At 44.7% G+C, this 27,261-nt stretch overlaps 1 protein-coding gene and 1 long non-coding RNA gene across 5 annotated transcripts in view; one reads left to right on the forward strand and one right to left on the reverse strand.

The window, feature by feature from the left end:
• COL8A2 (collagen type VIII alpha 2 chain) overlaps nt 1-27,261 on the forward strand; it is a 139,047-nt gene that overhangs the window by 97,424 nt on the left and 14,362 nt on the right. For 2 of the 4 annotated variants that reach the window (XM_083751727.1, XM_083751726.1), the window contains 2 exons: nt 2,247-2,376; nt 22,733-22,914. In XM_083751727.1, the coding sequence (XP_083607853.1) occupies nt 22,755-22,914 (160 nt within the window). In that variant the 5' untranslated portion in view covers nt 2,247-2,376; nt 22,733-22,754. Of the gene's footprint in view, nt 1-2,246; nt 2,377-9,230; nt 9,485-19,705; nt 19,815-22,732; nt 22,915-27,261 lie in introns of those variants that run through there. The other 2 variants (XM_083751725.1, XM_083751728.1) reach the window with 2 other exon arrangements.
• LOC310850466 lies at nt 13,895-21,409 on the reverse strand. The gene is made up of 3 exons (XR_014567347.1): nt 21,331-21,409; nt 18,343-18,413; nt 13,895-14,256 (listed from the first exon to the last, which is right to left on the reverse strand). It is a non-coding gene; the product is annotated as an uncharacterized lncRNA (long non-coding RNA).

The following is a 27,261-nucleotide window of genomic DNA, read 5'->3' on the forward strand; positions in this document are numbered from 1 at the left end:
AAGTTATTTATGCCCTGGACTGGCTGCTTATAGTCATTCAGTGAAACTAAAGGTAAAGTAAAGGGACCCCTGACCATTAGGTCCAGTCGTGACCGACTCTGGGGTTGCTGTGCTCATCTCGCTTTATTGGCCGAGGGAGCCGGCGTACAGCTTCCAGGTCATGTGGCCAGCATGACTAAGCCACTTCTGGCAAACCAGAGCAGGGCACAGAAACGCCGTTTACCTTCCCGCCAGAGTGGTACCTATTTATCTACTTGCACTTTGACGTGCTTTCGAACTGCTAGGTGGGCAGGAACAGGGACCGAACAACGGGAGCTCGCGGGGATTTGAACCGCCAGCCTTCTGATCGGCAAGTCCAAGAGGCTCAGTGGTTTAACCCACAGCTCCAGCTATATTGGTCTAAAAGCACATAGGGCCCCCACTCTTGTGGAAGCTAAGCAGGTCAGGATCTGGTAATAAACGCTACCTTGGGTTCCGTGATGGAAGAAAGGTACAATCTAAAAGTATGAAAAGAAAGAAAAACAAAAAGCCCATAGTCCACTGGTGCAAAACATGTTTCTAACGCAAAAGGGCCAAGATTCAGTTCTTGATATATCATCCGTTGAAGGGTAGCATTGGTGAAGAAGGCCCAAGACCCTGGAAAAGCAATGCCATTGTGGTTTAAATGTTCTGAATATGTTTATATTTTATTGCAAATTGTGTTGCTTTAATATTTTGATGTTTGCTGCCCCCTGGGCTCTTTTGGGAGGAAGTATGGGATACAAACTGCGGGAGGCAGTGGAAGACAGGAGTGCCTGGCGTGCTCTGGTCCATGGGGTCACGAAGAGTCGGACATGACTAAACAACTAAACAACAACATGGGATACAAATTTAATAAACAAATAATGAATCAAGCATTTCTCCTCAGTTTACTCATAGTTGAATTGTAGAATTGGAAGGGACCCCGAGGGCCATCTAGTCCAACCCACTGCAATGCAAGAATCCTGCCCACAGCCATCCCTGGTTGGGCTTGAACCACCAACCTTTTTGGTTAACAGCCAGATTCACTGACCCATTGTGCTACTCAGGACTCCCTCCCAAGTTCTGGTAGCTCCAGTGGTGCATCAGAGCAGGACTTTGCAGCTGACAGAGAAGCCCAGTGCCCCACTCAGCAGAATGAGCAGAAAGGACCCCAGATGTACCAGGACTATATGTTACCATTTAAAGGGAAGAGGCATAAGATCTTTAAGTCAAGTGTCTGGAAAACTGCAGCACTGGGTAACTCTGCTATTGAGAACAGAAACCTCCAACCGTTTCCTAAGTATTAACTCCCACTTAGGAAACATCTACCAAGCGTCCTAGGCTATTAACTGGTAAATTGACCTAAGAACGGGCAGATCATTTAGCAGCCGTAACAGTATGTTTAGGTATCTGTCATCATTACAAGCATGAATGGAAAGAGAATCCTCCTGAAAGCTGTGCAGAACAATATTTTGGGTGCATGTGGCATCTGCGTGCAGCAGAATTCGTAATGTGTGAAGCAGCCTTCATTAATCCCAGGTCTCTCCCTTTTCTTCCACTACTTCATGTGAATGGCCTCAGAGCATCAAAGTTCCAAACAGAGGAGAAACAGAGCATAAAGGAGACATGAGCCCTAATTGTTGCAAGATGCTTTGGAAGTCCTTGCACTGAAGAGCAAAATACCAAATAATTGCAATGACTAAGTAAAATAGAATTAGGCTCTCATTCTTCCATGTAAACAGACTGGTCTGATTCTGTTCTAATATTTGGTGTTCATGGGCTCATTTGGTTCTTTTTTTAAATAATGCCACTTGTGCACACGTGTGGGAATGCCAATTTAGGAAGAAAACTATTCCCCTGTGCTGCTTTTCCAGAACTTGCTCTGTCTTCTGAATTTCACTGGAATCTAAAGTCTTGCTCAGGGAAAGCTCCATGAACAAACAATCCCAGTGTTTCCTTATGTTTCTAGAAATGAAATTCCTTTTAAAAAAGTAATTCCATTACTTTCTGAGTAAACGCACGACAGCCTCTCCCTGTTGGGTAACAGCTCACACAGATATAAAAAATCGCCTGCAATTCATGTTTTGTGAACACTACTGAGGCAGCTCTTTCTCTTGTAGCCAACCATGGTGTATCTTGGGATGTCAATGAAACAAGGTCCAACGGGATCTCTCACCTCTGAGAACATCTCACAGAACTCTAAAGCTCAGTTTTGCAACATGATGATCTCTTTTGGTTCCTTCTAGGAGTATGACTCTATGATCTCGGTCTCCTGGCTTTTAGCAGATCTTCAAAAGGAGCAAAGATATGCTGTGAAACTGGACTTCAGGTTTCTGCAAAACATTCGCACTTGGTCTTGCCGCGCCAAGACTCCAGGTAAGCCTGCTCAACTAGCTTGCTTTTTATTAAGAAGGAGCTATAGTTCAGGGGTGGAGAACATATTTCACAAACAAAAGGTGCTAGGATCAGTCCCCAAAGTGGTAAAAAGTGGGCTAAAAGGCCTGCTTCAACTGTTTTACTCTTCATGGGAGGGACTAGAGCAAGAGGAGAGCTGCATACACAGCATACCTTAAAGCACATGACTTTGCCCAAAGAATCATGGGAATTGAAGCATTTTAAGAGTGATGGGAAGTAGCTTTGTGGGGGTAAACTACAGTTCCCAGGATTCTTTGGGGGTAGCCATGTACAGTGTCTTCACAGCCTAGAAACCTGTGGCCATATAGTTGGACATCAGCCCAATTGTAGTTCAACAGCTTCCAGAGGGCTACAGGTTCCCCACCCTTGGACCACAACTTGGTGGTAGAGCCACATGCCTTACACGTAAAAGTTACCAAATTTAATCCCTGGCATCTCCAGTTAAAAAGCTATTAGAGAGTAGCTCTGAGGAAGTCCCTCATCTGAGATTAGGGTGAGCTATTGCCAATCAGAGTTTGCTGAACTAGATAGATTAATAGTCTGAATTGGTGTAAAACAACTTATTTTGACTGTATAAATATACAGTGCCATATTCCAAATCTTCTTTCTATCATGTTTTTAAAAGCTCAAGACTTCATCACATTCTAGCATTGTAAATGGAGTGAAACCAAGGCAGGGAACACAGATAACAGGGGCAAACCTATGTGTATCTGTGCCGGCTCAGTTCAGTGTTTGCCATTACATTGTGTGGGACAATGAGCCGCAATTGGATATGTGACTAGCAAATGACATAACCTATTTCATCCCCAAAACTGGATGCACCTGGGAGATTGTCCCTACCACCCTACTGATGACCCTGATAGGAACAAAGGCCCATCTTGACCAGTATCCTGTTCTCATATTGGCCAAGCAGCTGCCTCTGAGAAGTCTGCAAGCAGGACATGCATGCAGGAGCACTCTTTCCACTTGTGATTCTCAGCAGCAGGTATTCAGAGGAGTACCACCTCAAATTCAGGAGATAGCACAGGATAGGTATGGCTAATATCCTGTTTATACTGCTTCCCAAACCAGTAGTGGGATTGCAGACTAAACAGATGGGTGGAGACAATCTAGGATAAATGAGGCTTGGATAAGGAAGTTTAAGAACATAATGAATACCCTGCTGGATCTATTATCTGTTGTCAGCAATATTTGGAAGGTCCCAGGCTCTCTGCAGTAGCTGAAGGGGGAGGTGGGCAGAGCACTTACAGTCATTGGAAGAGACTGGGAATCTGTTGGAAAAGACAAGGGAAGCTAGCTATGCCAGGATCCGCTGCCTTAAGACACCTGGAGCACCTTAAAACAGCAATGCACCACAGCTTCCCTTACCCTGCACCTTTCTCAGTTGGCACGTGGTCGCCGGTCAGTGGGCCAGGAGGTAATGTGGCATTGAGACACAAAATATTCCCCTCTCCTGGCCCCTCTAGCCCAACACCTCCTTTCCACAGTGGCCAACCAGATGTTTGCCTCACTTTGCTTTGCCCCCAGCAACTCATGTCCAGAGTCCGGCTGCCTCTGAACCTGAACAAACGTCTACTGTAATAGTTGCAGATATTAGGGAGCTTGCTCAGGAGGAGGGCATTTTTCACAGGCTCATGGGGCTTTTAATAAACTGTCAGAACTTTGCCGCAGCTGCGTATGAAAGTTCTCCCAGATATGCTTGGTCCTGGAAGAGCACTGAAGTGCTTACCTCATGCACTGATACTCATGCACTACACCCAGAGGACTCTGCTGCATTCCAAACAATTAACTCACTAAGCCTTGTGGAACACCATCAAAGACAGAACATGGAGTGTGATGGATTGTTGCTTAGTGACCTGAGACATCATGGGTGGAGGAAAGGTGTCTATTCATGCAGCATCCGACAGCTTATTTGGAGCAAGCATGGATAGTGTGTTATTTTTCATTGTGGTTGTGGTGTGATAAGGAAGAAACACGCAGAAGGGCCATAGCTCAGTGGGAGAACATCTGCCTTGCATGCAGGAGGTCCCAGGTTCAATCCCCAACGTCTGCAGGGTGGACTAGGAGGGGCCCCTGTCTGAAATCCTTGAGAATTGCTCTCAATCATTGTCAACAGTACCCAACTAGATGGACCAATGCTCTTTGTCTCAGCATAAGGAAGCTTCCTATGCTCACTCTGCACATTGCTTCCAATTCTCCGCTGCCCCTTTTTGTGCTGAAACCTGGGAATGAACCAATTGCTTCTGATTCTGAAACTACTGTAGACACGAGATCGAAGCATTGGTCATATCAAGCCTGGTTTTCACGGTAATTACATATACTCTGTAAGATATCTGTGCATTGCGCCGTCATAATTGCAGCAGCATCCATGTGAAGTAGGTAGTAGGTAGGGAAGGGCCATCCTGACGTACTACTTCTCAGGGAATATGTTGTGGGAATGTTCAGGGTGGCAGGAGAAGATATATTGTTTATTAATATCCTTCCTAACTTGCGTTAGCAAGTTCCTTGACTTAGCAGAGTGCATTCCCTTTTACACAGCAGAAAACTAGTTGCAAACCCGTGTGAGTTTCTTAAGACAATTCACAATTCAATCTGGCTTGTCCAGATTGACATGTGTTCTAATATTTTCCTAGTAAGACCCCTTGAATCCCTCCTAAAAGAAAAAAGACACTACAGTCTTATTCATAAGCAATAAAAAGAAAGTTTATTCACGATCAGGCAGAGCACAGTGTGATCCCTGAAGGCAGGCTTTAGTCTTAAAGTTACAAACTTATACTAACAGGTTTATCCCATAAGGGCGATGACCTGGGGGACTGCTTGGCTGGCAGCCAGCAGTTCATTCCAGGCAGTTCGCAGGACAAAAAGGAAGATGGAAAAGAGAGAGCGTGGCAGCATGCCTTGTCCTTTTACCGGGTCTGGAAAGGTCACGCCCACCCACTAGTCACATGCAAGGAAGGATGCTCCAAGCCAGGAGGAACAGGAAATCCGACTGGGTGGACCAAACATTCCCTTGCATGTCCACTCTAGCAAAACAAGGAGTGTTGTACTTGACTGCTCCCAGTGGATTACATCCCACATATGTATATCTTCTTGGCACATTGCCAAGTTACAACTCCCAGGACTATTGGAGGGAAGACACAGCAGTTGCACTGGTATGAAGCCAATGGCAACTTGTAGCATAGATAGGAGACATATGTTGTTGTTGTTGTTGTTTAGTCGTTTAGTCGTGTCCGACTCTTCGTGACCCCATGGACCAGAGAACGCCAGGAGACATATGCCTCCCCCCAAAAAAATATTAGTGACCTACTCCTGCAGACACCAGTTCCTGGCTTCCTTTATAATAGAATAAGAGAACTGTAGAGCTGGAAGGGACCATGAGGCTTATCTAGACCAACCCCCTGCAATGCAGGAATCTTTCACCCAACATGGGTCTCCGACTCATGACCCTGAGTTTAAGAGTATCATGCTCTACCAACTGAGCTGTTCCAGCATGATCTTCCCCCCTTCATGCTAAATGGTAGGGCTGCCTCTGATTCCTCTTCAAACAAGTTATTCCTGTATTAGATTAGATTAGATTTATTATATACCACCCTTCATCAAAAAATCTCAGGGCAGTGTATAGGTTTGTGCCAAGCTTTAGGATGCTGTGGTGATTGGAATACCGCCTATGCCACGTTCAACCCTGCCCATGCTGTCTTGTTTCCTCCCCCCCCCCTTGAGCTGCTCTGTTTGCTGCCATAGAAAGTCTAAGATCAAGACTCAAGTATGCTTCTCCCCAAACGAAGGCCAAAGATGCTACAGATTTGCACAAAAGTGCCTATTTATAAGTATGGATGAAAATTTAGAAATAATTGCAGCTTGATTCTCCTTGCTATAAGGGGCTTGATTTGAGGCATCGGGTAAGCCTCCCCCCCTTTCCTTTCAGAGTCTATATAAAAGATCCACTATTCAATCAGCCTCTGACCTGTTCGTTGAGATTGGAAATGTGGCGGCAATGGGATGCCATATTGCCGAATGGAATGAATTTTGACAGCTTGAGGTACAGCCAGTTTCCATAGTGGAAAAGGGTTTGCATTAAGCCCACTATGGCTTCTGGTTGGCATCCTCTTTTGCCTTTTCCCCTCCATCTGCTCCGAGAGACAAATTATTTGGAACATATATAGTCGTATTGCTTCAAGTCAGTATTATTCCCTGAATACAGCATACAGAGTTTGGATATCACTTTCCCAATCCCAGGTTTATCTTCCTGCTCAGCTATGTGAAAAAGTGGATTACCTTTCATCTTAAAATGGCCTCACAAGACTGTCACAAGAATAAAACTAAGAACAGCATTTTCTGCCTTAAAAAGTGATGTAGAAATGAGTAAGAATCTTAACACAGAGCAGAGTTATCACTGGAGAAAGCAACAATATCCAGCAATTAGAAGTTATATAAATGTGCCTCTTTCCTTTCCGTTGTATCATGATCCATCTTTGTCTTCACCCAAAGCTGATAACAGAAAGAGAAATAATGTCAAAACCCCTTATATGACCTCAACTTAAGATGAGTATCCTTTTGTATCTTGGAACCAAATGCCACTTTAGATGCATGGCTGACAAAGGCCTTCATCTTCTTCTTTTATAATTTTTCATTGAAGCAGACATGGCATTATTGCACTCAGGGTCCCCCCACTCCACTCCACTCCACTGTTGCTGGTGGGCTACTGGGAACAGACTGTGTGCAGAGTTATGTCATGCAGAGATAGAATTTGTTGGTCAGCAGTGGCCATGCCTTGAAAGTAATGTGCCCTTTCAGCTTATGCCAAGTCTTTAAAAGGTGGAACAAAGTAACAGTAACAATAGAGGCTATTTAATTTCATAATGACAAACCAGCCCCTAAGGAACCAGATGCTTTTACACCAGGGGCCTCATGCTCACCCATATCTCATCACTGTAGGCAAAACACAAGGCATGGGTGTTCCGAGACACAGGACTACCCTTTCAATCAGTGAGGGGGAATATGTGGCCCTACAGTTGTTGTTGGACTCTGTTGTTGGACCCAATTGGTTCTGGATAGTATGGCCAATGACTAGGGATAATAGACGTTGGAGTCCAACAACACTGCAACGGCCACATGTTCCCCATCCCTGCTTTTAAGGCTCCATTCCTCAAGAAAGGTACACTTTCTGGGAGGGGTGGACTGATCTAAGAAGCATAAAAGGCCTCCATTGAGCTCCAGACTTCATTGGAGCAATCTGTCTGCTTGGAGCTATCCAGAGTCCTGCAACTCTAGCTTGGCCCCAACCTCCCTGCCTCCCTGACCAAAATATTGCCAGGCATTCCTTGCAGCCCATGACCACCATTTGTGGTCTGGACAGGTCACCATAACCACTCACCAACATTGCAAGAAAATCCAGGTGTGCATGAAATCACACCCCATCCTTGCCTCTGCTCCTACTTCTTCCCTTGCTGTTTCTCCTTGGGCAGAGAGATCACAATATGAGAAGGAATAATTGCTAACACCAACAGTTGACAGAAGATGGCGCCTGCTCTTGACTTCTCTCTGTTACATGCTTGGGCCAGTGCTTCTTGTCTCCTCCTCATGCATCAGTTTCACTGTGGGAAATCTCTATATGTAAAAAACAGGTCCAGGGCTTGTAAGCTTGGATACTATAAGAACAGACTGCTGGACTAGATGGTTCTTTGGGTTGATCCAGCAGGGGCTTCTCTTGTGTTCTTATGCAGAGATCCCACCATGCAGAGGATTGCAACAGGATTGAAAACTACATTGTAGATTTGTCAGTGGGTCTCCCCATGTTTTTATTTTCATTTCAAAACAGCTGTAGGTGGGACTCCAAATTTGATTGAAGAATTTGCCATGTCAGGTGGTGTTAGCCCCACGCCAAGAGAAAATAGGCACAGTCTACATACCTATCCCTTTTCCCTAGTGGGTTCAAATCCAGAATCCTTGTGTCTGCTTTAAAACCATCAAGATCTGGCCATAGCTCTCCCATGTAACATGTAATTTGGCCCTGATTGAGCTTTGGTTGCTCCCTAAAGGCAGCTTTGTAGATTCTCAGTGCCTTGCCAACCAGTAAGCAATGGCCACTCAGATTTCTGCAGCCATTGCTGACACCCATTTGAGCATATTTTCAGAGCTATAAGGGCTAGAATTGTGCTCCCCTTAAACAAATAGAAGAGGAAGACACCTGAGATTTGAAGAAGGCTGATTTCTGTGTCCATTGCCACATGTGGCGGCTTTTTCTGTACATCTATAGAACTTCAGCATAATCACAGCAGCCCTATCTATATCTATCTATCTATCATCTATCTATCTATCTATCTATCTATCATCTATCTATCTATCTATCTATCTATCTATCTATCATCTATTTATCATCTATCTATCTATCATCTATCTATCTATCTATCATCTATCTATCTATCTATCATCTATCTATCTATCAATCATCTATCATCTATCTATCATCTATCTATCATCTATCTATCTATCTATCTATCTATCTATCTATCTATCTATCTATCATCTATCATCTATCATCTATCTATCTATCTATCTATCTATCTATCTATCTATCTATCATCTATCTTCTATCTGTCATCTGTGGCTTTAAAGAAATATGCATTGGAGAGGTGTGCAAACTGAATATCCAGAGATTAGAAATCCCATTCAGGAGTTCCCAGTGATGATTCCTTTCTCTAGTCAGATGCATCATTGCTTCTGGCTTCACCAGAAGCCAGCCAGCCTTGTGGTGCAGCCACACACGAAGACCTAATTCCAGCGTCAGAAGAGAAATCATTTACCTGCCACAGAGTTTACAAGGCGAAGCTAAAGCTGAAGTGTGTGGTTAATGCCACACTTGCCTGCGCACAGAGAACCCCTTCAAAGTAATAAATTGACCACTTTGTCTCGGGATGGAGCTTGTTGATGTTTAGAGGGAATATGTAAGTGGGTGTATACGTCACAGCTTGGCAAAAGACAATCAAAGTATTCAGGCTGTGCGCAGGAGCCTTAGGAAGGAAAGTGGGAGAGTCTGGACTTGGAGAATGAAGCATTTCAAGGCAGGCAGGTGAGTTAAAAGACATGCTTTGGGATGGTTTGGGATTTATGTTTGCTGTTTTCCACAATAAAAGGAAAAGGGAGAAGGGACCTTCGTCTTCTGCCCATATGTGTTTCTCAGAAAAGGAGGGAGGGTGAACTGCAGATATATTTTTCTTGACTTTCCTTGTTCGTTGAGAGCATTCAAGGGTGTTGCTGTTACCACCAGGCTGGGCTAGAGCTCTCTAAATGCCCAGTTTGCAGGGAGAGGGAGAAACAAAAGCATGCAAGTCTCAGAATCCAATTCTCACTCTGCTTGGAGCCCCTTTCTAGGTGTGTCTTTAAGGAATTGCATAACCTCTACCTTGTTTATTAATAGTGGTAAGCCAGTTGATGCATAAGTCAAAATTGAGCAGTATTGTCTCATGATGAAGGATGATGGTGAAACTGGGGTGGAATCTTTTGGTTCAGTATGTGCAGAGGTAAACTTGCAGGGCTGTTAATTTCACAAAGGCCTCCTTCACTGGGCCAAAGAAGCATGATGGGGGCAGCCATGTTGGTGCAATCACCAAGTCTGCCCCATACAAGCACAAAAGGGTGGTATTAGCAAATTTGCATTACTCCAAAAATATCTTGGAGGAAGAAATCCTAAGGAGAAAGGAATCCAATGGATACCCAGTAGGCATCGAAGACTGACTGTGGGAGAGGGGATAAAAAACTGGGGAAAGGAATAAAGGAATGGAATATCATGGAAAAGGGTGTGACTGGTTGGCTGGCTGACATCCTGAACAGGAACACTTCATGCTGCAACATTTTGTTGCAAGCTGGGCATGGTTGGGGTGGGTGCTTTTAACAGCAGAAATTGTGTGTGGATGAGGGAAGCTGAATTTGCCCCTGGCCTAACACCCACACTCTCTTCCCACAACTCGCAGCCCATCCTGATACAAGGAGAGAGCCTGGCCAAGGGGCAAACGCAAAGAATGAAGAGTTCTTCTACCTTTATCCACACACTCTTTTTTAATTTTCCAAACACTCCTTTTAAAATATGTGACTGGAGAAGACTTATTGATTCAACAACATCGTGTTTAATTTGGCCCTGACAATGTGGACACCCTTGGTTCCTACACATGCCAGGTGTGCCAGGCTTTCTAATGATGGACCAGAATGCAGATAACAACCATTGTGAATCGTGCTGTTTGCTTACTTGGTATGAATTGCTGCTTCTTTTTCCTCAAAGAAGGTGTCTGAACATTGAATGGGGATGAAAACCAGAGCTGATTGTTTAGTAATTCCTAAGCAGCAAAGGAAAGGAAAAGGGCTTCCTTTCTATAGCAGCTGATGTTTGCTTTGCCACAACATCTATAGGGTGAAACAAAAAATGTGAAAGGTGGCCCTGGAAAAGGTAATTCACCTGGACTAGCCCATGCCAAGTCTATAAAGCCAATCTTGCAAACTATATACTGTGTGTAGTTAACACAGCTCAGCCAAACATGCAGAGGACCAATGTAACTTGAAGCGCCATAGCTCTCATCCCTGGCTATGCTGACTGGGGCGGATGAGAACTATGGGCCAAGAGTAGGGGAAGACCTGTAGCTCAGTTGCAGAGCACCTGCCTTTTATGCACAAGGTCCCAAGTTCAATTCCCAGCCTCCCCATATAGGACTGGGTCTGAAACTCTAGAGAGTGGCTTCCAGTCAGTGCAGACAGTGCTGAGCTATATGGACCAAGGTCTAACTCAGAAGAAGGCAGCTTCCTTGTGTTCCTATGAACACAGAAAATGATCTGCAATATGGATCAGATGTCCTAAGTTACCGACACGTACTCAGTTTTCTACACAAGCTGTATGTTTTCCCCCTCCATTTTATCTCCTGTCCCCATTTTCTTTGTGATTTGTAGTTTCCCGCCTGGAATTGACAAAATGTGCTCTAAATGTATACACAAACACAACACTGAAAAAGCAAACTGGGACAGATCTTCCCTTGGTTTAGCAGAATTTGTGACTTCCTCCTCCAGCATTGACTTTTTGTTATTATGTGTGGTTGAAATGCCTGTTATATCACCATCAGAAACAACTTAGACAGCCCAAGTCCCATGGCCCAGTTGAGTTACCTCCCTGGGACTCATTTTGTGCCTCCCCGTTACTTATCCCTTCCGTGGGGGATCTGCTTTGTATTTTTCCCTCCCTTGAAGGCCCAATTTTATGCTGCTTTTACAACTCCTTGGGACAAGGGGGTCTGTGTTACAAGCTAGTAAATTCACATTGGCTGGAATCCTCTACCCTCCTAAATCTCCAGTTACAGGATCATTGTCTTGGGGATGGAGACCTGCCCAGGGAGCCAAGAACTTTGACCCTTGGTTAATTTTCCTCACTCTTTATTTCTGCAACTTTCCTTGCTCTCACAGGTTCACATTTCAGCAGATTGTTTTATTAATTCTATTATTGTACAGCTGGAGAGCTATTGCATTTCTGTGTTTAAATTTTATTGTATGCTTTCTTATGGAACAGGGAATGAGAGCGAGGGAAGGGGAGGCTTACAATTTCTGTAGGGATTTTAATTAGTAAGCATAACCCAGTTAGAATCCAGCAGAAGAAAAACAAAACAAAATAGCTTTCCATACACAACATAGAACCCCAAAGTAATTTAAATTTCTCTTCCAACAGGCAAAATGCAAATTTGTTTCTTTGCTTGCTTTGTGTACTGCCTTGTTGTATGAGTTATCAGAGATTTTGATTCACCTTGCAAACAGCAAAGTTGTCTGATCTGGAAATATAACCACGAAACATCTGATTTGGAGATGGCTAGGAGTTCTCCAAACTGAAAACAAAAAACCATAAGGAATGAAAGCTGGGGTGGTGGTTGAAGTTGCTCATCAACAGCCGTTAGCACATGGACAGCAGACAGGACACAGATCACCTGTCATAGTCTTCCCCAGTGTGGCGAGATGTATTTCTATTGAAATTATAGTAATTATTTCTACATTTAAATCTGTAAATACAAATTAGCATGTGCACATTCTGTGCAAATCTGTCCTCTTTTATCTTATTTTTTTATCTTATTTTTCCTCTTTTTTTGGCATTGCATAAGTGGCAACCCTACATTTCATGTTTTCCTTTCTATGTGTTATCGGTATGCTCTGATCAGGAAGCCTTGCCCCTTAACGTAGAAGATGCTAGTCCTGGTTTGTTGAGGGATCTTCTATTTTAAGAGGCACTCTTCCCCTTATTATTACAGGGCAGTTCCTGGTGTCCCTTGGTTCAAATTAAGCTTTAGATCCTTATTTTTAAAGGCTGGCTTGACATAATGGATTCTGTCATGATGATGTGCAGCCTTTTTGTAAATAATTAATGATACAGTTCTGTAACTTGTGTGACCAGGCCATGTGTGAAATTTCCACACCTTTGAGCCAGGAGGGAAGGATGACATCTACTCATGCAACTCTAACCCAAGATTCTAGTCCTTGTGAGTGTAGAGCAGGGGTAGGCAACCTAAGGCCTGTGGGCCAGATGTGGCCCAATCGCCTCCTCAATCCAGCCTGCAAAGGTTCCGGGAATCAGCGTGTTTTTACATGAGTAGAATGTGTCCTTTTATTTAAAATGCATCTCTGAGTTATTTGTGGAGCAGAGGAATTCGTTCATATTTTTTTCCAAAATATAGTACGGCCCATCACATGGTCTGAGGGACAGTGGCTGAATAAGGTTGCTGACCCCTGGTGTAGAGCATAAGATGAGCTTCAGGCCAATGGCCAATCTAGTTCACTATCCTGTTGTCACAGTGACCAACCAGATGCCTGAGGGAATCCTGCAAGCTGGACATAAGCGCAACAGCACCTCTGCCCACCTGCAATTACCAGCAATTGGTATTCAGAGCTCTTCATAAAGCTTCTCTATTTAATCAAGAAATAAAATCTGATTGTACATAAGCTTGTAAGTTTGTGTGTGCATGTGTGTGACAAGCAAAGAGACGACATTAGCTAAGAAATGAGGCAGAAATTACAGGTGATGCTAGTCACCCTCGAATATGGGCACTTGGTTCTGCCCCCAACCTCATGAGACTAAAAGCAGTTGTGAGGGGAGGGCAATTTCAGGGTAGAACACCAGCAGAAATGAAAGGTTTAAGACCTGCCCCGCCCTCCGCAGCATGCCATCCCATATTGGAGACTGGAACCTGGGCAAATGCCCTAGGTTAAAAATATTTTTGTGTTGGGTGTGTGTGAGACTGTAATGAGCATCATGCGTAGTTTCAGCGCAGTTTTCTAGTACTTTGCACTCTAGAAACCTGTCGTTCGTTGGTCATGCACTTCTGTGACTAATTTTAGTTTCACTGTTGGCAGATGCAGTCCTTTTCGCTTTAGCACAGTTATTAAAGATGGTCTATGGTGAGTGTATCTTGTGCCAGGTTTACAGCGTGGATTCTCCCCTCTCTCCCCCCATGCCCGTTCATGGTTTAAAGCCCACACTCATGGCCCTGTCTGCAGAGGAAGTTTTGGCCTAGAGCAAGCGATGGATTTCTTTTTCATGCCCAATTTGAGCTGATTTATTTTAGTCTGGGATGTGATGGGAGGTTGCCAGGGTTCAAGGCCAGCCCCCAAAGAGCTTGTCTTCCCCATCCCATCTTTTTATAAACTTCTACGGAGCTGAGTGTCGATGTCCTGGAGACGGAGTGCTATGCCAGATTCCCAACTGATGAGTGGCCAGGATACATTTGCTTTGGTGCATTTTGCTGGCACAGCTTCCTTCGTCTTCACAGATGGAAAGGCATAGCCCACAAAGGAAGCAGCCTGCCTAGTGGAGGCATGGTAACCCTGGCGAACAGAAACCAGCATGTAAAGAACGTATCTGGACCCTGGACTTACTGCATCATATTTAGTGAACTGTATTTAACAACTTAGATATAGATTGCTTTTCAAGGGGGGTGGTCCCCTAACAATTTGCAAACTATAAATAACAAAAATTAAAAACTAGATACAGCTAGAAGGAAAGGTGAAGCATCACAAAAGTGATGCCAAACCCTCCAACACCCTGGCCCATCTAGTGCCAGAGCGCTAGCATCAGTAGGACCAAAGAGGGAGTTTTTTGAGTGGGGGGCAGTTTGGAGGATCCAAAGGATCCAGCAGCTGACACACCTGATTCACCCCCAAACCAAGAAGAAGTTTGAACATGCTCCGGAGCATATCAAAATCCTCCTCTCCCATTTTCTTCCTATTGTTTCCAAGGCACTGGTGGTTGAACCGCCTTCGGATTTTGCCCCATTCCTTAGGGTTGCAGCCTTAGTTAATTCATTGTATGGATTTTAGTAGATTAACTAGTAACTTTTAAATAAAAGCAATAATAGTTTTGCAGCAAAAATGCAAGATTTCTTTGTTTTTAGATTCTACACATGTTTCACAGCAGGCATCATCTTAGAAGAAGCATTCTTTCAGGTGTGAAAGAAGAGGGGAAATCCTTCTTCTAAGTTAGCACTTGAACATCCATATGCTTACTTGCATTAAAAACAATATATATATTTGAAAACATTTGCAGTTCATCAAATGGATAAAATGTTTTCATTCTCCACCAGTTCTACACACTACACTGCGGTACAGTTAAAGTACGTTGTCCATTTATTAAGCATTCATTCTGCTTTGTTTGCAGGGAAGTTATATGACATTGGGTCAAGTAAGTGCTACCCCACACTTTCCATCCATTTCCCTTTCATTCTCCAATTTCAGTGGTGGTGGTGGGGGGGGTAATGAGTGTGATGCACAAGAGTGCCACATCATCTTTCATTGCTCAACCTGAATTTGGCAGCATGGGGGTTGAATTCCACCTCAAAATTGCAACAACCTCGAAGCACTCACAGACACCTTTACCGTTAAGATTCAGATATACTACCCTGTGCAATGAGATAAGGAGAAACCTGCCTATATTGCAGTTGGCCAGACTCAAGATCCAGCATGAGCCCCACCCGTGTTTGCACAGCCATCCAGGCCTCTGAGACAAAATGACTTGCTCAACGATATACTTTATTGTACACTGCATTTTGTGGAAGTGGATTATGTGTATCAGAGGCATATGGGGCTTCGTTTGCACTGCAATTCCGAGCCAGTTTGCTTCTCTAAGGGGCCCTGGTGGTTTTATTATTTTCTGTGTCTTTTAGAGTTTAGGAGAAGAGCACTTGTTTTTATGAAACATTGCTTTATGGGGATTTGTCTAAAAAAGGAGAGAAGAAGCCCATATTAAGATATCTCAGCTGTAAAAATATGTTTTCTGCTGTATAAAAAGAAAGCTGAAGCAGGGGGATCATGGAGGGATGTGGAATAGTCTGAATCAGCAGTTTGATTCCCCCCCCCCCCCTTACCTGATATGACCTAAATGTTTGTGGCTCTCTGGCTCTGCTCCGTTTTGTATTTTTCTTCTCTGCTAGATAGATTTAAATGACAGCCTATGTGAAATAATCATAAAATGAAGACCCAGGAGACCTGGGCTCAAATCCCCACTCAGCCATGAAGAGGAACAGTGGCTGAACCTCAATCCAGTCACAGTCTCTCTCCCTGTTACCTACCTCACAGGATTGTTGGAAAGATAAAATGGGGGAAGGACTGTGTGCACTGCCTGGATAAAGATGTAATAAATCTATAAACATACTCGCCTATAGAGTGGTGTGTGTATGCATTGCTGTATTGCTGTAGTGCGTTACCATATTATTATGCCTGTGCTATATTACTACTACTACTACTTCCATAATATTTATTCAACTTATTTTCCTCCCAAAGGAACTCAGGGTAACAGACACAATACTGAGTTTTGAATTTCTGCTTCATTCCTGTGTTCCACCATTGTTGACTGTATTCCTAGTTTTACGTTTTTGGCTCAAGATGTTGTCTATATTTATACTTTTGGCTGGCTTGTTTTGTTTGTTTGGTCACCCAAGTCCAAACAACAGATTAAGATTCTGCTAGTTTGGGGCCGTGTACAACTCATGAGTACAGTTTCATGAGAGAAGTCGTTAAAAGTTTCTTAGCATTTCCCATCATGTTAAGCAGAGCTCTCGTCTCCTTGAGGATATTTTGCTTTCTGTATCAGTCAGTGGCATAGCTGGGATACACTTCATGACTCTGACATTATGAGTGCCTGAAATGAGTCTGTGAAGGGTTGCCAGGCCTCACTAGCCCTTTGCTGGCACCTGGTCATTTAGGCAGGCCCCAATTCTCACCAACCAGGCAATGACTGCAGAGGAGACCACATTTGGATATTGCCTGTGGGAGAAGAAGGCTGAGAGACTGCCCATCAGCTGCCTGATGGAAGAGAAGGAGCCCAGCTACTGTACCTTATGTAGAAAGAACGGAGGAGAGACCGGGAGGATATAAAATACCTCAGAGAGCGGGAAAGGGGAAGCCCAATGGAGACACAGAAAAGGTGCTAGGCAATTCCTAAACAAAGTACCTCTACAGAGACTGGGGAAAGGCAGTCTTTGCTTCTGATGTGTTTTGGTATGTTGCAAGGCTACTGGACCACGGACAGCTCTAAATGAGCAACTTGTTGTAATAAAGACTAGGAGCAGACTAAAGCCTTTTAGGTCTCTTGTCTCCAGATTACCTCTTCTAGGCTGCACGCCCTTGAGAGCACTTCAGATCCTTAAATGACCAGCGGTCTGGCCTAAAGATGGGCCCTCCTCCTCCATTCCATAGCATCCCTCCTGATGCCGGCTAGCTGGCTGGCTAGTAATATGCAGTGGGAGGCATCTGGTTCTTCAGTCTCAGGGGAAGGTTCCATCAGGGTCCAGGCTCTGGCACTATGGGTCCTGGTGGTCTGAAAGATTCCTTGGGGAGTTAATGTCCAGCTACCTCAGGTGCAGCGTCTCCCTATCCTGCACAGTTAGCTCTCTGCCCTGTCCCAGACTTGCCCTGCCCATCTGTTGCCTCTGTGGCCTCTGACCCTGTCCAGATCATTGCTGGATAGAATAACAGAAACAGAGAATTGTAGAGTTGGAAGGAGTCCTGAGGGTCTTCTAGTCTAACCCCCTGCAATGTAGGAATCTCAACTAAAGCATCCTTGACAGGAGGCCACCCAACCTCTGCTTAAACTTCTTCAATGAAGAAGAGTCCACCACCTCCCAAGGTTGAACAGCTCTTAGTATCAGAAAGTTCTTCCTGATGTTCAGTTGAAACCTCATTTCTCGTAACTTGAATCTATTAGTTCAGGTCCTACCCTCCAGAGCAGGAGAGAACAAGCTTGTTCCATTTTCTGTGTAACAGCCCTTATCTCCTCTCAGTCTCCTCTTACCCAGGCTAAACATGCCCAACTCTCTCAAGTGTTCCTCATAAGACTTGGTTTCATTAGTTGATCTAGCTGAATCTTGTCCGCACGCTGTTGGTCAAAATAAAAATGGCAGGGGCAGTGATGCAGCACTGAATATGTCCATCTCCAGCCTATTAGTGCTCATGAGTAAATGGAGACCCTGTTAGGCAGAATCCCTGGGTCTAGCTGTTGATGTGCACCTGACTAGGGTAAACCTTATGGATCTGCTTTCAGCAAGCCATCTTATATGCATAACAAGAAAACTCATGGATATTTATTCATTGTTCTTGACTACTGGCTTCCAATTGGGTTGTGATAAATGCACTCTGTTGAGTTGCTGCTTGTGCTGGCCTTCCACATGCAGAAGGTCCTAAATTCAATCCTTGGCACCTCTGGTTTAAAAGATCAGATAGCAGCGAATGGACAAAGATCTCCACCTGAGAGCCTGAAGGGCCACTGCCAGTCAAAGGGGAGAATAGTTTGAGCTAGTCTAAGGCAGCTTCCTGTGCTCTGTTGTTGTTTGAATCCCATTCAGCTCCACACTGTTGAAAGGTAAAACAAACAAACAAGGAAAATTATAACGAATAGTAAAGGCCTTGGCGTATATTTACCTTTCATTTGAAGCCTACTTGGTTTGGGATTCTGCCTGTTCTGTGGCTTGAGGGATTGGTATGAAGAAAACCTTGAAAGAGGAGAGGGAGAAACAGCCACACAGACAAAATCTCAGAGTCATCTGCAGTAGCAAGGCCCTTATTGTTTTGGTAAGGGCAAGATTTAAAAGGGGAGGGACAGTGGAAAATATAGTTTCCTATTGTTAGATTCACCCTTTGAACATCATACTTTGGGTTCCATTTAATAGCAGCATTTCTCCATCATCTTATCTGTTCCCACTCCCCCAAAATGCAAGTAGCTAAGTGTGCAGCAGGTGTACCTCCCCCAAAAATACTCAGTTTGGGGGGGGGGATTCAATAAACAACCCAGTGAAGAGGCTGAGTATGCTCAGTTGCCATGGATTTCTGATTGTTGATAGTACATATCCAATATCTCATCTATGCTGAGTAAGAAGGAGGCATCATGAGAGAGGAATCTGTTTGATAGTAATCTAATGATGAGGTGAATATTGAATAAAGTTTGGATTAGAAGCCACCCTTACTAATTTACTTTCTTAGGTGGTTATGATTCAGTTCCCAGGAAAGCTGTCTTCACAAGTCAGGGATCAGGCAGTCACACAGAGACTTGAAGATTTGTAAAAATGCCAAATTTAGGAATGCTCCTGTTCAGGGTTTTAGCCTGCTAGCCATGTTCTTTTCCAGGATAGTCCATTGTATCCTCTCTTCTCCCTAGAAGATCAGCTTAGCAGTTCTTTCCCCACTCACGTCCTTCCACAATGAGCTTGCTCTAGGACGGCTTTCTGTGCTGGCCGGGGCTGATAGGAGATGTCGTCCAAAAGAGCTGGAGGGCTCCAGATTGTCAAAGGCTGTTCTAGGTCTACACCAGGCAAGTCCAAAGTCCGTTTTGGGGGCCTAATCCGGCCCACCAGTCAGTTTGATCCATCCCCTGTGGCAGTTTGTTTCCTGGGATAAAATCCTAAAAAACCTCTCAACAACTTAAACCCTAAAAAAAGCTCAACAATTTCAAAAGGTCAACAACTTCAACCACCCTAAAAAAGGTCAACAACCAATGGTTGACCCATTGGTCGGCCCTCACAGCCCTTCACTTCATCAAATCTGGCCCTCTTTGAAAAATGTTTGGACACCACTGTACACCGATTTCACTGAAAAATTAGTCTCACGTGGAGCCTCAAAAGTTGCTGGGGTTTGTTTTTTTCCTTTAAAGGAAAGGTGATAGGTCTTATTCCTCCCGGGGTCCCATGTAGCTTGCATTAATTCTTGCCCTGCACCAGCTTCCTCTCTGAGCGAGGAGCCATTTCCTCTGCTGGTGACAAGGGGGCAGTTTGTGCAGAAACCTTGGGAGACATGGAAGGAAGCAGCCAACACAAACTCTTTCGCTCAGATCATTGGAACGTCAGCTGCAGCGCTAGCCACCTTTTGGCCGGGTGAGGGCAGGAGCCCTCTTCTCAAAGGTAAAAGTAATAAAAGGAGACTTAATATACATCATTTGGGTTAGACAAGGAATGACATTGCTACTAAAGATCTTTCAGGTTCCCGCCAAGCCCACATAGCATTCAAATCACTTCCATGTGGGGGCCAATCTCCATCGCTACCCGCTGTTAAAACTCTTCTTCCTCTTTCTTCATGGTGTATTTTTTTTTCCTCCCCCCGCTCCCGTTTCAGCTCAGGAAATTCCAATCAAATCCAGCTGAGGAGTAGCTCTCTTCATTCCTTCGGAGGCAGGAAAAGGCCGAGGTCTTTAATTTTTATTAATGGCGATTGTGGTTCAATTAGTCCACTGCACTTTTGGTGTTCTGTGTCATTAAATCTGTCAGAAAATAAACTGTCCTTTGCTTCATACAGGCCTCATTTGAAGCCTGTGCCTCGGAAAATGTCGCAAGAGTAGAAGGCAGTATTTATAGAAGGCCCTTTAATTTTACACAAGTGGGCACTTTAGCAAGCGTCTGGCATTACTGAGCATCATAAGCAGTCAAGGTTACTCATAAGTACTTGACCAAACAAACTCCTGTTGACGTTTTAAGAAGCACCACAGCGGAGAGTTACTAGCTCTGGCGATACTCCAAGTGAGGGAATTGTGTCTCTGACATAGTCATTTTTCAAGTCGCCAAACACAACAGGGTTTCTTCACACCCCCTCTTCAAGCCAGAGGGTTTCAAAGGCAGCACAGTGAGGCCTTGGCTTTGGAATCAGAGACGCTCTCAAGAGCCAATTCCCAAGCGCACACATTTTTTGCTGGAGGAAATCCTGCTCAGTCGAAAGACGTGATAATAACCCTCAGCTTGGTCATCCCCTCCACCCCCACTGTTGCTTCATTATGATCTCATTAAAGGGTAGGTGGTGGTGGATGAATCTGTAAGGAGCGTTCTAGAGTGGGTGTCATTTACTTCAGAGGCATATTTGCCGTGGCCGGCATAACAGCTAGACCTGTTCCTAGATATACGAAGGGATAGCTTAGTTGCTCTCACCCATGCCTTGGTAACCTCAAAATTGAACTGCTGTAATGCACTCTGTGTGGGGCTACCCTTAAGGCTGGTTTGGAAGTTGCAGCTGGGGTCGAACCCAGCGGCTACAATGCTGAGCAGGGTACCTAGCCATGCACATATAGCTCCTGTGCTGAAGGGGCTGCGCAGACTGCCAGTTTGCTACCAAGCCAGTTGAAAGAAGTCCTTGATAGCAGATAAAGCCCTGCACCAGTAATCTTCAACCCTGGGTCCGCAGATGTTGTTGGACCACAACTCCTGTCATCCCCTGCCAGCTAAGCTCAAGGTCAGGAGTGATGAGAGTTGTATTTCAGGAACAAATGGGGGAATTGAGGTTGTAAAGCACTGCACTTGGGACCAAAATACCTGAAATAGATCTGTGAGTTCATTAAAAATAATCAGAGAATGCCATGCTGATCGTACAACAGCCTTCAGAGAAGCATCTGGTGGAAAGACAGTGGCAGGCATTCTCTGCAGGGGTCCCTACCTTATGGATTGAAGAGGGCCCTGTGATATTGTCTTGTGAACTGCTCTGAGATCTTTCAATGAAGGGCAGTTTAGAAATCTAATAAATAAAAGTATAGAAATCTAATAAATAAACAAATAAAATAAAAATAGGATGGGCATCCACGGTGGTTTGTTTCTACCCAATGTCAGGTTATTGTTTTTGTTAGTTATGCAGCCCTGTGGGTGCTTTACAACAGTGCTCTTATATTGCTGTTTTGTAAAACACAGCTAAAAAAAACCTTTAGCTGTGTACACACCATACATTTAAAGCACATTTCTCGCCCCCAGAGAATCTTGGGAACTGTAGAGAACTAGAATTCCCAGCACCTCTAGCAAACTACAGTTCCCAGGATTCTTTGATTTAAATGTACGGTGTGTGCTCAGCCTGTGAGTTGTGGTTTGTTCTACTGAAAAGCAACCTAGGAATGTTTTTGAATGAATAAATATGTGCTTCAGCTGTTTTTGAAACAAGTGGCCTGATCTAAAAGACGTGGTTGCATGGATTCTTCCCCAAGCCCTCAAGAGTCAGCTATGCATTCATGATGTATCCCCACTTTGTATGCCCACACTGTTTCTTGGGGGTGGCCTGATACAAAGGAGAATTAGGGAGGGGCCAGTCTGTCCATGTTCAACAGATGTATTAAACAGGGGGTTGGCAGGTACCACATCATGCTAGCTGAAATTCCCACTTCTTCTCAAAATGATACGGAAATGCAGTTTCCCTTCTGTATCTTGCCTCCATCTGTCTGCACAGCAGATGGGGTGTTCTTGTCAGCAATGTGAAGGGCACATTCTAGGAGAGGCAACAACAGATACAGGGTCTTCTGTGTGGAGGACCATGGATAGAAAGGCTTCAGCAAAATAATTTGGCAGCATCAAGAACCAGTGGCTACAAAGGAGGAGAACTGGGGTGTTGGGGGAGTGGGAAATTCAGGAGGAGGTAGCAGAGGGAAAACACTAGGGAATTTTGCTCAGAGGCAGGGAACCTTTTTGAGCCAGAGAGCCACAGGGAGGGCCAGAACCAAAAGTGGGCAGAGAAAGAAATGTGGACTTTTGGACATTAAGCTGACCTCTTCTACACAGGATTTCATGCAGACACCTTTCTCTCTTCCATCAAGGTTAGCAAGAAGCATATCAGATCTCAAGGGCACATTCCAGCCAGGCAAAAACACTCAGGGAGGGTGCACAGCAGGGCTAGTGGCTTGGGAGGGTGTTTGGCCCAGTGGGCCGTAGTTGGTCCCAGGGCCTGAGGTTCCCCATCCCTGCTCTAGCAAAATCTCTCTCTCACACACATACACCTGCTTTGTTTTTGCTAAAAATACCCAAGGAACAGCTTAGAGATCTTCTCAAAAGGTGATTTTGCTGTCACATTTTGTTTGCAGAGAGACTACCAACAAAGCCACGATGCTCCATGAAGTAACCCTGTGGCTGTTGCTGGTGGTTGGCATATCCACGGTGACTGGAGGGGGAGCTGGAGGTGGTTATGGGCAGATCAAATACATGCAGCCTGTGGTGAAAGGACCTCTCGGCCCTCCATTTCGGGAAGGCAAAGGGCAGTACATAGGTAAGTAGCCTTCGGGTGCACAGATTCCGGAGGAGGCAGAAGGGGGGGCGGGGGTTTGTAGAGTTTTATCTTGAAGGAACAACAACTCCCAGGCCCAGGCCTCTTACTGTTTTTGCCTACTTAAAATGTTCAGATTACTTTTACAGTGGTACAGTGGTACCTCGGGTTAACTACTTAATTCGTTCCAGAGGTCCTTTCTTAACCTGAAACTGTTCTTAACCTGAAGCACCACTTTAGCTAATGGGGCCTCCTGCTGCCGCTGCAGCACGATTTCTGTTCTCATCCTGAAGCAAAGTTCTTAACCCGAGGTACTATTTCTGGGTTAGCGGAGTCTGTAACCTGAAGCGTCTGTAACCCGAGGTACCACTGTATTCTTCTTGCCAATAGCCCTGAGAACTTGGCTATAAGTTGGCATATAACTGATTTTTTTTTTTAATTGTTGCCTTCATCTTTCCATGTTTAATGTTAGCTTCACACCTCCTCTGCCTAGACCCCACAGTAATTATGGTGATTCCATCCCTGCCCTTTTCTCCTACAAGTAGAATCCATAGTTAACGGAGAAGATGTTTAAGTTCTGAGTGGTAGTTGCTGTGTCTCCCAGTGCTGGTTGCTAGGTGATGAAGAGATTGTGCCATTTTGGTTGTCTCACAGTGGTGCCTAAGAGTGTGTGGCACTGGGTCTGTTGACTAGCAGAGGTTGCCTGGAGGCCATAAGGCTGCAGTGTGTGGTCTGCATTCGTGATGGTGGTAGTTAGGCCACAGAATGGCTGCAGAATCAAGTGGTACTATTGCTTCCCTTGATTGGGACACTATACTTCTGTTGATGCAGCCTAGAATAGCATTTGCTTTTTTTTTTTTTTTTTTTTTTTTGCTGCTGCATCACACTGTTGACTCACATGAAGCTTGTGGTCTACTAAGACCCCTAGATCCTTTTCACATGTACTACAGGAAAGCCAGGTGTCCCCCATCTTATATTTGTGCAGCTGGTACATTTGTCTCTGTGGAAATTCATTTTATTAGTTTTGGCCCAGTATGGGCCAAACTTCTAAGATCATCTTGATTCCTGATTCAGTCTTCTGTGGCATTAGCTACCCCTCCCAGTATGGTATCATCTGCAAATTTGATGAGCAACCCCTCCATTCCTTTATCCCTTTCATTTATAAAGTTGTTGAACAACAGTGAGCCCAGGATAGAATTCTGTGGCACCCCACTTGTCACTTTTTTCCAGGATAATGAGGAACCATTAGTAAGCGCTCTTTAGGTCAACCAGCTACAAATCTACCTAGCCGTTACCTTGTCCAGACCACAATTTACTAGCTTTTTTGCAAGAGTATCATGGGGAACATTGTTGAAAGCCTTACTGAAATCAATATCCACTATGTCCACAGCACCTCCCTGATCCACAAAGCTTGTAACTGTATCAAAAACACACAGGAGGTTCATCTGGAATGACTTGTTTTTGAGAAACCCATACTGGGTCTTAGTAACCAGTGGCAGAGGAAGGGGGGGGTGCTGTAGGGGCGGACTGCCCCAGGTGTCTTCGCTGAGGGGGGTGACATTTGGCGCACCGCCTGCCCGCCTGCGACTCCCAAGCCTACCTGAAGCTGTCGGGGGAAAGGGGGTACTGCGCCGCTTTGCCAGCAGCTGTTTGGGCAACTGGGGGAGGCTTGGGAGTCGCGGGCATGTGGTGTGCTGAATGTCCACCATCGGCGGCTTGCTCCGCCCCCAGCTATAGGGTGCACATGCCACTCCGTCACCCAAGCGGCTATCCCACGCCTGGGAGGGCACCCTCCATGCCCTGCCCCCTTTGGGAGCGCGCCCACCCTGGGCAGCGCAGGCATATGCTCCGCCGCTGATGACAGCATCCTTTTTTCCTATGTGCTCACATATCAATCTATTCTAGGACCTTTCTTGGTATCAGTGTCAAGCTAATCATTTGGGAGTTTCCTGGGTCTCCCCCATCTTTTTGAAGATGGGGCAAAAAGTAGATTCAGGAAACTACCGACCAGTCAGCTTGAGGGAACCACAAGGGAGCAAGCCTTTTCTGTGGTGGCTCAACACATACAGAGCTTCCCAGTAGAGCTGGGGTTGGCTTCTGCCTTTTTGTAAAGCCTTGAAGTCTGATTTGCATTGATTGACCCTTCCCCTGTGTGGTTTATGTTTCACTCACTGAAACTTCACAACACAACACCTCTCAACCCACTGGAGAACAACCACCACCCTCCCAACAGAACACTGACCACCAACTACCACCGAAAAAGTGTTACACAAAAAGGGACTCCACATGGACCCCTCCTGATGGACGCAATACCACACTGGACTTGTACATTGACTGCTTCCGCCACAGAATCCAAACAGATGTGACCAGAAAACACCATTGCCTACAACAAAATCTAAACCATGCTGAAAGGAGAGCCATAGATAATCTCAGAAACAACCCAGACATTATAATTAAAGAAGCGGACAAAGGTGGAGCTGTCGTCATCATGAACAAAACTGACTACATTCAGGAGGCTCACAGACAACTTTCCAATACCGCCTTTTACATAAAATTGGACTCAGACCCCACACAAGAATACAAAAAAGAACTGAACAAGATTGTTAAGGAGCTACCCCCACACATCCAAGAACAGATCCTCACTAACACACCAACAGAACCTCGACCAGGAACTTTCTATCTTCTACCTAAAATACACAAACCAGGAAATCCAGGACGCCCCATCATTTCAGGTATTGGCACTATTACAGTGGGTGTCTCCGGTTATATGGACTCTGTTCTGAAACCATATGCCATCAGTGCTCCCAGCTATGTACGTGACACCACAGATTTTCTGAGGAAAATACAATCTTTAAATAATCTTCCCAACAATACTATACTAGCTACTATGGATGTGGAATCTCTGTATACCAACATCCCACACAACGATGGTTTACAAGCTATAAGGAACACCATTTCAGATAAAACCACAGCGGACTTTGCCACCAAACTCTGCCAATTTGTCCTTACCCACAACAACTTCAAATTCGGTGATGACCTGTTCCTTCAGATCAGCGGCACAGCAATGGGCACCCGCATGGCCCCACAGTATGCCAACATCTTCATGGCAGATTTAGAACAACGTTTCCTAAACTCCTACCCACTCAAACCTCTCTTGTACCTGCGATACATTGACGATATTTTTATCATCTGGACACATGGTCAACAGACCCTGAACACCTTCCACCAGAAATTCAATGATTTTCACCCCACAATCAACCTAACTATGAATCAATGTATGCAAGAAATACATTTTTTGGACACTACTATAAAAATACAGGATGGGCACATAGACACCACCTTATTCCGTAAACCAACTGACCTACAAACATATCTACATGCCTCTAGCTACCATCCCAAACATACCAAACAGTCCATTGTATATAGCCAGGCACTACGTTACAGCCGCATCTGTTCCAATTCTACAGACAGAGACTCTCACCTAAGAGATCTACAGCAAACCTTTTTAGAACTAAAATACCCAACAGATGAAGTTAGACAACAGATCAACAGAGCCAGACTGATACCCAGAGAGAACTTGCTGCAAGACAGACCCAAAAAAGAAAATAACAGAACACCTCTAGTCATCACATACAGCTCCCAGGTTAAAACAGTACAACGCATCATCAGAGATCTACAACCTCTCCTGGACAATGACAGTTCTCTTTCTCAAGCTCTGGGAGGAAGACTTTTCATTGCCTACAGACAGCCACCCAGTCTTAAACAACTCCTAACCCACAATAATACTACAACCAGACCTAACACGGACACTGGCACCAGAGCCTGCAATAAACCCAGATGCCAACTTTGCTGCCACATACACCCGGACAACACCATTACTGGCCCCAACAACATCACACATACCATCTCGGGACTATTTAATTGCTCATCGTCTAACATTGTGTATGCCATCAAATGCCAACAGTGTCCTTCAGCTCTCTATATTGGACAAACAGGCCAGACCTTACGCCAAAGAATAAACGGATATAAATCGGACATCAGGAATCACAAGACAGAGAAACCAGTAGGAGAACACTTCAATCTCCCAGGACATTCTATACAAGATCTCAAAGTAGCTGTTTTACTACAAAGGAATTTCAGAAATAGACTGGAAAGAGAAGCTGCTGAATTACAACTTATCACCAAATTTAAAACCATGGAGAAACCTGGCCTGAACAAAGACCTTGGATTCTTATCTCATTATACATGACAAAGCCATTTTTCACCTTTTCACCCCTTGCTTCTTCCTGTAAGACCTATTGCAATCGTTAAGAGTCGTCAACAGGCTCATCACAGCTATCTGCCAATCAC

The sequence above is a fragment of the Podarcis gaigeae genome (genome assembly GCF_964106915.1).
Source record: "Podarcis gaigeae genome assembly, chromosome: 8".
Classification (NCBI taxonomy): domain Eukaryota; kingdom Metazoa; phylum Chordata; class Lepidosauria; order Squamata; family Lacertidae; genus Podarcis; species Podarcis gaigeae.